The sequence below is a fragment of the Alexandromys fortis genome, unplaced genomic scaffold, assembly GCF_014885135.2.
Source record: "Alexandromys fortis isolate MF-2015 unplaced genomic scaffold, M_Fortis_MF-2015_v1.1 scaffold_43, whole genome shotgun sequence".
NCBI lineage: Eukaryota > Metazoa > Chordata > Mammalia > Rodentia > Cricetidae > Alexandromys > Alexandromys fortis.
In genome coordinates, this window is record NW_026067928.1 from 6,253,346 (window position 1) to 6,268,298 (window position 14,953).

Here is a 14,953-nt window from a genome sequence, read left to right on the forward strand (position 1 = left end):
GCAAATGTATCCCAGCTATGTATGTATCATTTGAAGATAAATTACAGGCTAAAAATAATCTATGACATGGTCATAGCAATAGATGCAGGAAAGGCACTTGACAAATTCAACTCCCAACTTGTAACAAAAGTTCTCAGTGAACTAGAAATCAAGAGCAATTTCCTCAACATGCAAAAAGAATATCTACAGATAACCTACAGATGGCATCATACTTTGTGAAAAACTGTAAGTTTTCTCACTAAGATCAAAAACAATGCAAAGGCATGCTCTCTGATTACTCTATATCAATATCATTATGAGAACGCTAGTTAATTCAGTAAAACAAGAAAAGGAAATAAAAGATATGCTGCTTACAAAAGAAGAAATGAACTGCCTTCATATGCAGATATGTCTGCCTATGTCAGATATACAAAAGAACAGAAAAAAAATACAACAAAACAAAAGCCCGGTTGTACCTAATAAATAATAAATAACATGGTTGCATGATACAACATTAGTAGTGGTAAGTCAACTGTTTTGTTATATACCAAAAGCAAAGTAGAATATGAAAATATTATATCCTCAACAATGAAATATGAAGGTATAAGTCTAATAAAAATACATACAAGACCTAACTGAGGAAAACTGCAAAGTTCTGATGAAAGAAATAAAATAATTAATATTTCATAGATAGACAGAAAGACTCATTATCAAGATGTCACTCTTAATTAATCCATGTACCAATAATTACCCTAGTAAGTTATTTCTGGGATTCTAGCAAATGTTCAAAAGTTTATGAGAGAGACAACACCTATAATAGATAAGACAATGTGAAAATCAAAATGTAAATATCTTACTTTAAGAGTAGCTATAAGGCTACAGTAATCAAGCTGGTGTAGTGCTGAAGAAACAAAGGACAGATCATCAGCAAAACAAAGAGTAGGGGAACCCACAACAGGCCCACATCAATATAGTCAAAAGGCATTTAGCAAAGAGCAAAGCAAAGCAATAAAAAAAGGATGATATAACAACCCAGTAAAGACACCAAGTAAAGGGGACTCTAAATACAGATCTTACATCCTTTACGAAAATTAATTCAAAATGGAAAATAGACCTTGAATGCAAAACTCAAAACAATACAGTGTTTAGAATATGTAGCAGGAGAAAACCCACATGGCACTGAGTATGGCAACAGTTCTTAAAATAAAATGCTAAAGCATGAACCAGGAAAATAGTAATTGATAGAACTTTATTAAACTCAAAAATGCCTCTTCCCCATATATGTGTATGTGTATACATATACATGTATGTATATATACACACAATGAAAAGGAAAAGATACAGACTAGAAAAAAATAGCTACAAAAAACATATCTGATAGAAGACTGTTATCCAGGCTATTCAAGAACTCTCAAATCCAACAATACCAAAACAATCATCTTGGGAGGAAATGAGGAAACATCCTTGACACTTCCTCAAAACAGATACAAAAATAAAAATACACACCTGAAAAGATGCTCTAAAGCAGGTGTTCTCAGGCAATACAGATTAAAACAACAATGAGATCCATCAATCAGAATATTCAAAATCCAGAATGCTGACAACATCAAATGTCAGCAAGGACACAGAGGAACACCAACTACGAAAAGCTTCATTTCACACGCATGAAATGTACAGCCAGGGGAGAAATTCGGCAGTTTCCTACATAACTAAACATACCCTGACCATATATCCAACAATTAAAGATTCTGGAACGTATTTACCCAAAGAAGCTGAGAATTTACATCCACACAAAAACCTGCACATGATGTTTATAGGAGTTTAACTCATAATTGTCAAAACTTAGGAGTTGCCAAGATTCCCTTCCAGAGAACCAACTATGACACCTCCAGATGACAGATATTATTAAGTATTAAAAGAAATATGCCATCAGGCCACTAAAGAGAGGAAGTATACCACTGAGTGCCTCTGATGGAGTCTATCAAATATTTAAGAACACCATGCCTATGCAATTTTTAATCTAGGATAATTCTGTCTAACTCATTTTATGAGGATAAGGACAATACTAAAGTCTGAGAGACACCCAGCAGATCATTTATGTGACAAACATCTGTGCCCTGATGTGCTGACAATCTTACTTTCCAGAGACAGTCATGAGCCCCAGCCAAAGAAAGACTTCTTTGGAGCTCTGACCCTCACCAACTGTAGCTTCAAGTATAACAGAAGTTTTCTGTATTTTCTTTCTAAAATGTTTCTCTTTTAAGAACCAGTATTTCTTAATTCCTACTGCTCAGACTAGAGAGAGAGGAAACACAAACTCTCCGGCTGTATCACTGAAAACGATGTTGCACAGAACCATTCCCAGCTGTTCTCCTTTCTGGGAATACCAAAGGATGCCCCTCATATTGCAGAGTACCGTGTTCAAGGCATGGTATTGTCATCAGTATTGCCAACAAAAGACTTCGTATGCCTTGTCAGATCATAGCCTTCTGGACACGTGGTGTACAATGAGACAAATAGATTTCACAGGTCCTCCTTTAGTATAAAGTGGGTTTCTAGTCTAAAACCATCCCTGTGCGAAGGAAAACTATTGGGCACTGTAACAATTCTCAAACATGGAGTCAGACTGGATAAGCTGCCGTAACAAGTAATGCTTGATTTGTATCTCAACCACCGAAAGCCTAACTTTGAAAAAATGGGATACCATCAAAAGAATGTACTATTAGCTAAAGTCAAAACCATTAACTACTTCAAGCTAGCAATTTGAGTCAGGCACTGTTGTATTTCCTTTGAAAATTCAAATATCTACATATCTATTATGATGCTTTAGAGCATCTCAGTTCCATTTAGGAACAAGAGTGTGTGTGTGTGTGTGTGTGTGTGTGTGTGTGTGTGTACGCACACAGGAACGTGCGTAGTCCCTGTAACAGGTCCAGTGCCTTGAAACAGGTTCCATAACTTGACTCTATTTACTTGTCCGTTACAGCCAAGAGTGAGAAGGTCAGTAGAAAGTGAAGGAGTACATCAATTCAGAGGTCCTATTCTAAGGGTCAGGATTCCATTTCAACCCAGTCAGAACACTGAAGGTGGTATGGCAAATGAGGATTCTACCCACCCTAGAACCTTAGAAGTAAACCCATTCTTTGTTTCTTATGACCACTGTGGATGTTCCTGTACATGTTGCTAAAAATGAAAAAGAAAGTTCCTTTTACCTTTCATGTCTTTCTTCATCATTCCCATCAATTAATGTCACTCAGCAACAGCCAGCTTCATTATCCTACCATTATAATAAATACTTCCCTGAGCCTCTCAAAAGCCCAAGATATCGTACCCAGCAGAACATGCCCATTCATGGAAGCCACATCCCAGGTGGCAACTGAGCATGCAGAGGGTCAGCAGCAGCAGTGCTCAGCTGACACTATTAGAATGGGGTTTTCAGTGCAGCCAGAACACAGTCACATTCCTCAGATGGCTCCTGGAAGCAAGTGGAATAACAGAAAAGGTGAGAGACACACCAGAACGTACCGTGGAGTGCTCTGTGCTAAGGGGAAATAATCAAAGTAGTACGGAACAGAAGCTGAACTACAATTCAGCCAGAGAAAGGTTTCAGCCACTTCCTTGGAGAAGCTCAGGTAGAAATGCTCCTTTACAATTGTCTTCCCTCGAGACAAATGGGCCAGGCACTTACACATCAGCACAGAACAATCTATAGGTGCAGGGAATAGGAGGCATGCCTGGGGAACTCAGCTACCTCCATAACTCTTTTATTAAAGATTTCTGCCTCTTCCCTACCGCCACCTCCCCTTTCCCTCCCCCTCCCCCAATCAAGTCCCCCTCCCTCGTCAGCCCAAAGAGCAATCAGGGTTCCCTGCCCTGTGGGAAGTCCAAGGACCACCCACCTCCATCCAGGTCTAGTAAGGTGAGCATCCAAACTGCCTAGGCTCCCACAAAGCCAGTACATGCAGTAGGATCAAAAACCCACTGCCATTGTTCTTGAGGTCTCAGTAGTCCTCATTGTCCACTATGTTCAGCGAGACCGGTTTTAACCCAGGCTTTTTCAGACCCAGGCCAGCTGGCCTTGGTGAGTTCCCGATAGAACATCCCCATTGTCTCAGTGTGTGGGTGCACCCCTCGCGGTCCTGAGTTCCTTGCTCGTGCTCTCTCTCCTTCTGCTCCTGATTTGGACCTTGAGATTTCAGTCCGGTGCTCCAATGTGGGTCTCTGTCTCTGTCTCCTTTCATCGCCTGATGAAGGTTAATATTCAGGAGGATGCCTATATGTTTTTCTTTGGGTTCTCCTTCTTATTTAGCTTCTCTAAGAACCCGAATTATAGGCTCAATGTCCTTTATTTATGGCTAGAAACCAAATATGAGTGAGTACATCCCAGGTTCCTCTTTTTGGGTCTGGCTTACCTCACTCAGGATAGTGTTTTCTATTTCTATCCATTTGCCTGCAAACTTCAAGTCCTTGTTTTTTACTGCTGAATAGTACTCTAATATGTATATATTCCATACTTTCTTCCTCCATTCTTCAATTGAAGGGCATCTAGGTTGTTTCCAGGTTCTGGCTATTACAAAGAATGCTGCTATGAACATAGTAGAGCATATATTTTTGTTGTATGATAAGGCCTCTCTTGGGTATATTCCCAAGAGTGGTATTGCTGGGTCCAGGGGTAGGTTGATCCCGAATTTTCTGAGAAACCGCCACACTGCTTTCCAGAGTGGTTGCACAAGTTTGCATTCCCACCAGCAATGGATGAGTGTACCCCTTTCTCCACAATCTCTCCAGCAAAGGATATCATTGGTGTTTTTGACTTTAGCCATTCTGACAGGTGTAAGATGATATCTCAAAGTTGTTTTGATTTGCATTTCCCTGATAGCTAAGGAAGTTGAGCATGACCTTAGGTGTCTTTTGGCCATTTGAACTTCTTCTGTTGAGAGATCTCTGTTCAGCTCAGTGCCCCATTTTATAATTGGGTTGATTAGCCTTTTACAGTCTAGTTTCTTGAGTTCTTTATATATTTTGGAGATCAGACCTTTGTCAGTTGCGGGGTTGGTGAAGATTTTCTCCCAATCAGTGGGTTGCCTTTCTGTCTTAGCGACAGTATGCTTTGCTTTACAGAAGCTTCTCAGTCTCAGGAGGTCCCATTTATTCAATGAGGCCCTTACTGTCTGTGCTGCTGGGGTTATACGTAGGAAGTTGTCTCCTGTGCCCACATGTTGTAGAGTACTTCCCACTTTCTCTTCTATCAGGTTCAGTGTGTTCAAACTGATATTGAGGTCTTTGATCCACTTGGACTTGAGTTTTGTACATGGTGATGATAGATCTATTTTCATTCTTCTACAGATTGACATCCAGTTTTGCCAGCACAATTTGTTGAAGATGCTCTCTTTTTTCCATTGTATACTTTTATCTCCTTTATCGAAAATCAGGTGCTCATAGGTTTGTGGGTTAAAGTCAGGGTCTTCTATTCGATTCCATTGGTCGACTTCTCTGTTTTTATGCCAATACCAAGCTGTTTTCAATACTGTAGCTCTGTAATAGAGTTTGAAGTCAGGGATGGTAATGCCTCCAGACGTTCCTTTATTGTATAAGATTGTTTTGGCTATCCTGGGTTTTTTGTTTTTCCATATAAAGTTGATTATTGTCTTCTCCAGATCTGTGAAGAATTTTGATGGGATTTTGATGGGGATTGCATTGAATCTATAGATTGCTTTTGGTAGAATTGCCATTTTTACTATGTTGATCCTCCCAATCCAAGAGCAAGGGAGATCCTTCCACTTTCTGGTGTCCTCTTCTATTTCTTTCTTCAAAGACTTAAAGTTCTTGTCAAATAGATCTTTCACTTCCTTGGTCAGGGTTACCCCAAGATATTTTATGCTCTTTGTGGCTATCGTGAAAGGTGATGCTTCTCTGATTTCCCTCTCTGTTTCTTTATCCTTAGTGTATAGGAAGGCAACTGATTTTTTGGAGTTGATCTTGTATCCTGCCACATTACTAAAGGTGTTTATCAGCTGTAGGAGTTCTTTGGTAGAGTTTTTGGGGTCGCTTATGTATACTATCGTATCATCTGCAAATAACGAAAGCTTAACTTCTTCCTTTCCAATACGAATCCCCTTGATCCCCTTATGTTGTCTTATTGCTATTGCTAGAACTTCAAGCACTATATTGAAGAGGTATGGAGAGAGTGGACATCCTTGTCTTGTTCCTGATTTTAGTGGGATGGCTTTGAGTTTTTCTCCATTTAATTTAATGTTAGCTGTCGGCTTGCTGTAAATAGCTTTTATTATATTTAGGTATGACCCTTGTATCCCTAGTCTCTCCAATACCTTTATCATAAAGGGGTGTTGAATTTTGTCGAATGCTTTTTCAGCATCTAATGAAATGATCATATGTTTTTTTTTTTCTTTCAGTTTATTTATATGGTGGATTACATTGATAGATTTGCGTATGTTGAACCAGCCCTGCATCTCTGGGATGAAGCCTACTTGATCATAATGGATAATTTTTCTAATGTGTTCTTGAATTCGGTTTGCCAGTATTTTATTGAGAATTTTTTGCGTCAATACTCATGAGTGAGATAGGCCTGTAATTCTCTTTCTTGGCTGGGTCTTTGTGTGGTTTTGGTATCAGGGTAACTGTAGCTTCATAAAAGGAATATGGTAATGACTTTTCTGTTTCTATATTGTGAAATACATTAAGGAGTATAGGTATTAGCTCTTCTTGGAAGTTCTGGTAGAATTCTGCATTGAAGCCATCTGGTCCTGGGCTTTTTTTGGAGGGGAGATTTTTGATAACAGCTTCTAGTTCTTCGCGACTAACCGGTCTATTTAGATCGTTCACCTGGTCTTGGTTTAGCTTTGGTAAATGGTACTTATCTAAAAAACTGTCCATTTCTTTTGCATTTTCCAGTTTTGTGGCATACAGGCTTTTGTAGTAAGATCTAATGATTCTCTGAATTTCCTCTGTGTCTGTGGTTATGTCCCCCTTTTCATTTCTGATCTTATTTATTTGAGTGTTCTCTCTCTGTTGTTTAATTAGTTTGGATAGGGGTTTGTAGATCTTGTTGATTTTCTCCAAGAACCAACTTTTTGTTTCATTGATTATTTGGACTGTTTTCTGTGTTTCTATTTTGTTGATTTCTGCCCTCAGTTTGATTATTTCCAGTCTTCTACTCCTCCTGGGCACGTCTGCTTCTTTTTTTTCTAGAGCTTTCATGTATGCTTTCTCCATTTTCTTTAAGTGGGCACTTAGTGCTATGAACTTTCCTCTTAGCACTGCTTTCATCGTGTCCCATAGGTTTGAGTATGTTGTCTCTTTATTTTCATTAAATTTAAGGAAGACTTTAATTTCTTTCTTAATTTCTTCCTTGACCCAGGTGTGGTTCAGTAGTTGACTGTTCAGTTTCCATGAGTTTGTCGGCTTTCTGGGGGTAGTATTGTTGTCATAACTCTTTTAATATGCCCCAAAGCTAGAAGAGCATGTGCCTCCATCTCTGAAAAGGGGGTGGGTAATCTAGCTGTAGCCCCTGTCGCATCACCACTGAACTAGAATACCAAAAGGCACTATCTAATAAATACAGAAAAAAATAACAGAATCGAAAAGGGAAAAAAAGCATTTTAAACTTCTATTATAATTAATGACTCAGGCAAAGACTATCAAAGGACATTAAAACCATTAGGTGAAAGGTCCTTACTCCCACAGTGATGTGCTCACTGCAAAGAGAAAAGCATAAATTACGGGGGAGAGGTCTGGTGGGTACTGGTGTTAGCATCATTGCAGTAAGGAAAACCAGCAACCTAGACTAGGGCAGCATACAGTACTCAATACTATACTATACTTAAAACGTCTACAAAGAATCTAATGAATGTCAGAAACATGAACAATAGGAAAGGACCCATCCTAAAAGGAGCTAGATTTATACAGCATTATAGAAAAAATATAATGCTAGATCTCGGCTTAATATAAGTAGCTAGGAGATTGGGAATGCCTAAAGCAATTTTCTGAAATGATGAAACTATTCTATCCTTGACTGTAATGATGATTCCAAGACTTTTTAAATGAATATTTAAAGAGGGTTAGTTTATTGCATGTAAATTAAATCTTCACTAACCTAACCCCACACAAAAAGAAATCTGTACACTTAGTCTGTTGTTGAGAAAAACAGGAAGTGGTTTTGTTGATTTTTTTTTTATACAGAATAGTTTCTAGTATGAAAATGTTGCTATTAAGTTAACATATTTTCATCTATTAAATTATTATTTTTTAAATTAACATAGTTTTCTTGAGAGCCAAGATTTTTTAATGCATTTTACATTTTTACCAATTAAAATGCCAACAGAGTAGTATCTTTGCCTTAGTGTGTTTATAGAACATATAGGATTCCACAGAAAAACAGCTGTGTGAAGTACTACCTATTCACTAACACAGATACACATATAATTCAACCTATATTGTTCCCTAATCCACTTCTGGAATAATGTCTCTTCTTAGCTCAAAACCATCAGGATTTTCCCAATACTTCTGATTAAAATTTAATTTTTCTTGTTCTTCCAGATACAGTCCTTTTGGCTAATCTCTCCAATCCTAGAATGAATCCCCAGCCCTCTCTCCCTCCTGATAGCTACATTCTAGCATTAAAGTTAACATTTTTATTATACTGACATCCAAACTGCCTTCCCCACCTCTACTCAGGAAGTTGAGCAGGCCCAGAGTGCCATCTCTTTGTCATAATAGTTGTTTTCTTGGTGATTTCATTTTACATTTCCCCTAAGTATTTGTAACTTTCAACCCCCAAAGAGACAATACACTCAAAACTGGGAACTTCAACACTAAGTCTTAATAAGACAAATGGTTAGTTCTAAGTAAGAACCCTCAGCATTTGCAGAGTTGACTTCTTAACTTCTTATAACCCAAATTCCATACACAGAGGGAATGGACCATTCTTCTGTTCTGTTTTGAGATGGTATACCATGTACCAGTGGCTAGCTGTGAACTTGTTATGTATCAGAGGCTGGCCTTCAACTCCTGAACCCCTGCCTCTATACTATCCACGGATTGGGATGGTAAGAGTGCACTAACATGCCAGTCAAGCGGCATTTTTAAAAAGGAAAAAAGTAGCAAAGGAACTAATTAATTTACCCAGAAAAGAACACGAATCCTCATTTTGCTCTTCGACCACTGCAAACCCAGTATCCTCACTATTCTTTAGATAGCATTTCCAGCTGGGCATCACTTCTCTTTTTACCACAAAGACAACCAAAAGCTTTCAATTTCTGTTTTACTTTGACCTCCAGTCACATTTCAACCCTGAATTAGTCAACTGTAAGTTTTCCTCATTTATCTTCTAACTAGTAAGGTTTATAATAGGCTGAGTAAAATTGTAATCATGATCTCAGTAACAACAAAAGCAAAGAACATTTAAAAGACATTTAACATGTATGGACATGAAGCCTTTAGATTACCCTAAAAAGTTCCAAGAAACAGAAAGAGAGCTGTAGTGTGCATACCTGTAATTCCAGCAATTAGAAGGCTAACTCAGGAGGATTGTTCTTATTTTGGGGCTACATAGTGATACTGTTAGGGTTACATAAGATCCCCAAAACCATAAAACAAAACATTCAGGCTGGGCCTAATGATACAAGACTATAACTCCAATGATGTGGGATTCCCCTCTGTATGCTATGAATATGTTTTATTACCATTGGTTAATAAAGAAGCTGCTTCAGCCTATGGCAGGGCAGAATAGAATGAGGCGGGAAAATCAAACAAAGATATAGAGAGATAATTGGTGGAGTCAGAGGGACACCAGGTAGCTGAAGGAGAAAAATGCCTTAGGCCACAGCCTCATGGTGATACATAGATAACAGAAATGGGTTGATTTAAGATGTAAGAGCTAGCTAGGAATACACCTAACCTATTGACCAAACAGTTTTGTAATTAATATAATTTCTGTGTGATTATTCAGGTTTGGGCAGCTGAGAAACGAACAAGCAGTCTCTGTTTACACTCCAATCACCTGGAGTCAAAGAAGCAAGATTACAAGTTCACGGCCTGGTGAAGTCTACGGAGCAGAACATGTTTCAAACACACACAAACAGCCCAACTTAACACATAAAAAGAGGTAAAATTTGAATGTGTACTAAGGCAGTCTACAGTCTGTAACATTCTACCACAGGAGTGTGACACTTCCCAAATGTGAAGTTGTACTACCATTCAGAGAACTGGTTCAACATTGTTTTTCTTGCCTTGCCTGGCCAGTCCCTTTCCCCAAGAAAATGTTATAATTTCAATCAGTTTCATTAATTCAAAAAGCATACATAGGCTGGGCGGTGGTGGTGCAAGTCTTTAATCCCAGCAGTTGGGAGGCAGAGGCAGGCAGATTTCTGTGAGTTCGAGGCCGACTAGCACAAGAGCTAGTGCCAGGACAGGCTCCAAAGCTACAGAGAAACCCTGTCTTGAAAAACGAAAAAAATAAAAAAAGCATACATATTCATCCATTGAATACATAAAAGCTATTATTCCTACATTCAAAATCACTGATCCCCAAACCAATAGTAACAGGCAAGACTACTGCTTCTATCCATATGCTCAAATTCTTTCAGCAAAGAAAACAAACCCCTAATATTTAGTAATATATAATGTGCCAAGTACTTACACATATTTGTCCATCTAATCTACAAAACAGCCCACATTGTTATCACCTATATTTATAAGAAAACTAAGGAATGAAAGTTATGTAGCATTCATGGTTACACAACTAGCAAACAACAGATGACAATCAGGACTGAAAGCCACTCTAATGTCAAGAGTCCAAACTCTTAGCCACTTTGTTAAAATACCTTCAAATCCTAGACACTACCTTGGGCTTGAATCTTATACCTAAAACAATCGAAAATACCGAATTTGTTCAACATACCCTGATAATTCACTTACATTTTTGTTCCCTGAACCACAAGTTTGTTCTTCTCTTAAAATCTTTCTAATTTCCTCATATGCACTTCTAAATCTCCTTCCTCAAAACATGTCAACTTCAATGCCAACTCCCAAGGAGAACTTTGCTGACCCTATCACCTAGAGTAGTTCAACTATAAATGTTCAATGCTCAATGGTGAAAATGGCTGCATCTCCTTTATCATTACTTATCACAAGAAATGACCAGTTGTTAGCACCACCCAAGTGCACATTCAAAAACATTACAGATTTTGTCTTGTACTTACTACTCTGCCTTCAGTACCAACAACAGTATATACCATGGACAGTTATTTACAGAATAGATGCCAAAACATGATGCTTCCTCTTCAGATCACCAGAAAGCATAGATACGATACCATCTTCAAGAAATTATTAGTCTGTATATTTAGAAATACTTCCTTTTCTATAGTAAAGAAAATCAACCCTTAAGTTTTTGAATGGCTAACCTATGATCATAAACCCATCTTCACTGACTGGTATCAATCATCCCCTCCTTCAATTTTTTAATATCCTCCTCTCTACTTAAGTTCCCATAGTTGACCATCCCACCTGCCCTCCAATACTTGAATGACCTCCCTGCATTTCCTCCCAGGTGGTGTAAACACTTTCCATCCCCCACCCCATCCCACATACACATGAAGCTTATTCCAGTTATAACTACTTGGCTCCACAGGTACCAGTGATTGGGAAGGTGTTCTCACTTATTCGATATCTAGCACTTCTGAAAACATTGTTTGTTTGTTTGTTTTGTTTTTCTTTATTAGAACCTGAGGTGCTACTGCCTGGTCCGTTTTTTAGTTTTCTAAGGCTTCTCTGTTTCTTCTATTGTTCCCCTTTTCTGAAACCTTCAACCATGATGCTCTCTAGAATTTCAGCCCTATTCTCATCTATCTCCTCTAACTCAGTGCCATATAAAAAAATAACACTAAATCCCAACTCTTCTTCCCTATTATCCTTAATTTTTCAAGTGACTGAATTTAATCCAATTCACAATAAAGAACAGTTGCAGGTGAACTATAATACGCAATCATATTGTAAACAAGCACTGGACGGCATTATCAAAGTAATGTTGGTTTCCACGAGTATTTCTTGAGCTAATTCAATCAATTCCTCATTGTTTTATTGATAGCTTGCAGATAATGATCAATCTAAAAATCACCAATTTAAGTAAGTTAACCTACACTTAATTTTGTCTACTACTGCTAGTACAGTTCTGGATTTAAAAAAAAAGGGCATTATTAAAAAACAGTAGAAAGTCAAAGCAAGAATATGCAACATAGATTATTGCACAAGTTTGGAAATAATATAAAAAATAATTTTAAATCTTTTAAGAAGGATTTGTGCAGGTGTAGAACAGTACAATAATTCAGAGACACACAGCTCAAGCTTAGACCTAATTCTCAGGGTAAATTCTCTAATGTGATTTGTGCTGCTTTCCAAAAACCATTAGCAAGAAACACACTTGTGACATTCTTACCTTCGTTCTAAATAGCAAAGTGTAGTTACTACACACATTTAAATCCACGACTCAACTACTGATGCACACAATCCTGTTAACAAATAGATACAAGTGGTTTATCCAGAAAAAAGTGTGGAGGAAGTTCCATCTTTACAATTCTCCAACAGATCAGCCTTAATACAGACGGGTACCCTAGCTAGACTGACAGACTAGACCTCTCCTAATGGGAGAAAAAGATGGCCACGTGGCCATCATAAGCCACACTGACTTAGGGCAAGGGCAACAAAACAAAAACAAAAACTTGGCTTCACCAAACTCACTTTTAAAAATCCTACTGTGCTTTTCTGAGTGTTCCGAAAGAGACTGTGGGAAGAAACAAAGGTGATTCCCAACGCCCACGCTCCTTCAGGGCATGTGACAAGTGAAGGCACGAAAGGGAAACAGCAGGAGAGAGCCTTTAGCTTAAAAAGGTGCCCATATTTTAAGGAAAAGAAAATGAAAGTGATATGGCATCTCTATCTAGGAAGTTGACAGTGTAGCCAGTCTAACTGAAAGAGGTGAGCAAGCTACTAAGACAGCAGGTAAACCCTAACCAGTTGTCATATTTTTAAATTCTTCAGATTTTTCCCATTTTCCCTACAAAACTCCTTGTGCGCTCAAACCTGTCAGTAACAGGAAACAGAACATCAGGTGAAGGGGAATGGCCGGATGGCACCTCAGAACAAGGCGGGAGCTGCGAGCACAATCAAGGCCAAGGACCCCAGAACCAAACTACTCTCCTCAAAAATCCCGATCGACCACTTCTCACATCTGCACAAATCTCCATCTATATCCTTTATTCATAACTCTCCACCTAGCTTGGTACCTAAGACACCCTACAAACATCACTGTCTTTAACCTACACCATTGCTCCCAGTAGTGAAAGGCAGCCTTTATGGAGGGCAGCTATAGGAAGGCAGGCAATGGGGAGAGGTCGTGCAAATACCACCGCAGCTCAGACAGAAACGTCAGCACCTCCCCTTAGGACTCCCGCAAACTCTCCTGATGCATTAGGGTCTCATCCCTCTCTACCATGCCTCCTTTCTCAACAATACACACACGTGTCATGACGGACCTGCACCATCACCCTCTCTAGCGTTACCCATACGCACCCATCTTCCCTGCCTTCCCCTCCAAAAGACACACACATACACACACACACACACACGCACGCACGCACGCACACTTGTGACCACCACACCCTCTTGCTATCACCAAAGTGCTTTTCCCATCAGCATCCAGCGCTGATTGCAAGCCCGGTGCTAAGTAGGTGGACACACGCGCGGGCGTACACACACACACACACGAGAGAGAGAGAGAGAGAGAGAGAGAGAGAGAGAGAGAGAGAGAGAGAGAGAGAGAGAGGGAGAGAGATGCACACGCACGCGGCGCGAGGAAGGGCGTCCGCGAGACTCACCTGGAGGCCGGGTGTCCAGTGCTGCTGCAGGCCTGGTCCCTGTCACTGAGCGCAGTGGTGTAAATCCTCCGGTAGCGGTCGGCCAAGGCGCGGCCTGACAGCAGCAGCTGATAGTGACCCCGAGAGTCCGTGGCGGACAGCCCCAGTCCCAGCCCCGCGGCGGCCACCGAGCCGTCGGGAACCGACATGAACAGCGCCCCCGGCGCCGGGGAGGAAGAGAAGGTGGCGGCTGCGAAGAATCCGTCCCCGCCGGGCCCGGAGGAGGCGGCGGCGGGGGAGGCAGTCGCCGCGCACATCATCATCCTCGCCGCCGCCGCCGCCGCCTCGTCCCCGCGGGCCGGGCGGGCGGGCAGGCAGGCGCGCGCCCTCACTGCCTCCGCCAACGACGACGGCGGGAGCGGCGGCCTCGGGCGCCCGCAGCAGGGACACTACAAAGACAGCGACCTCCTCCGCCGCCGCCGCCTTCTCCTCCTCCTCCCCGCGCCGCCCTCGCCGCTGTTGGGGCCGCTCATCTAACCCCGCCACCCGCGGAGTGTGAGGAGGAGGCGGTGCCGCCGCCGCCGCCGCCGCCGCCGCCGCCGCTGCCACCGCCGGAGCTGCCCGCAATGGGAGGCGGCCGGCCTCACAGAGCATGCGCACCATCTCGCACATGCTCAGTGATGGAGCCTGGCGCCCTAGCCAGCCCCACCCCCTCCGCCAGCGACGGGGCTGCGGGTGCCGGGTGGTGCCGAAGCCGCACCGAATCCGCGGCTCCGGGTTTTACCAACAGCACGAGGAAGAACCTGGTCTGTGCCGGGGAAGCTGTCAGTGGCCGCGTTCTTCTTCAGGTAATGTGGTTCGCTCCAGGTGAGAGAACCCGAACCTGACAGAAAGAGGTGCCAGTCGGCCTAAGGGCCAGCTGCTTCCTCCCAGGACCGTGCTGCCAACGTGAAGATGAACTGTGCCCAGTGCTGGCCAGGACGCATTAGCCCTTTGGCAATTTTAATTGGAAATGGGGGAGGGAAGCATTATATTTAAGTCTCTTAAAAATAGCTTTGAGAAGCAGGAGTCACCGTGGCTAGCTCCTGGATTTCAGCACTTGAGCC

General features: G+C 41.2%; 1 protein-coding gene and 1 long non-coding RNA gene across 16 annotated transcripts in view; one reads left to right on the forward strand and one right to left on the reverse strand.

Moving 5' to 3' along the window:
- Nucleotides 1-14,312, reverse strand: part of Mycbp2 (MYC binding protein 2) — a 214,271-nt gene extending 199,959 nt beyond the window's left edge. For all 14 annotated transcript variants that reach the window (XR_007592185.1, XM_050144671.1, XM_050144676.1 and 11 more), the window contains exon 1: nucleotides 13,869-14,312. Coding sequence is in view for 13 of the 14 variants with exons in the window: in XM_050144671.1 (XP_050000628.1) it covers nucleotides 13,869-14,170 (302 nt within the window). In the remaining variant the exon portion in view is untranslated. The remainder of the gene's footprint in view (nucleotides 1-13,868) is intronic.
- The window catches only part of LOC126503159 (uncharacterized), a 1,076,305-nt gene that overhangs the window by 1,030,326 nt on the left and 31,026 nt on the right, over nucleotides 1-14,953 (forward strand). The window lies entirely within an intron of this gene.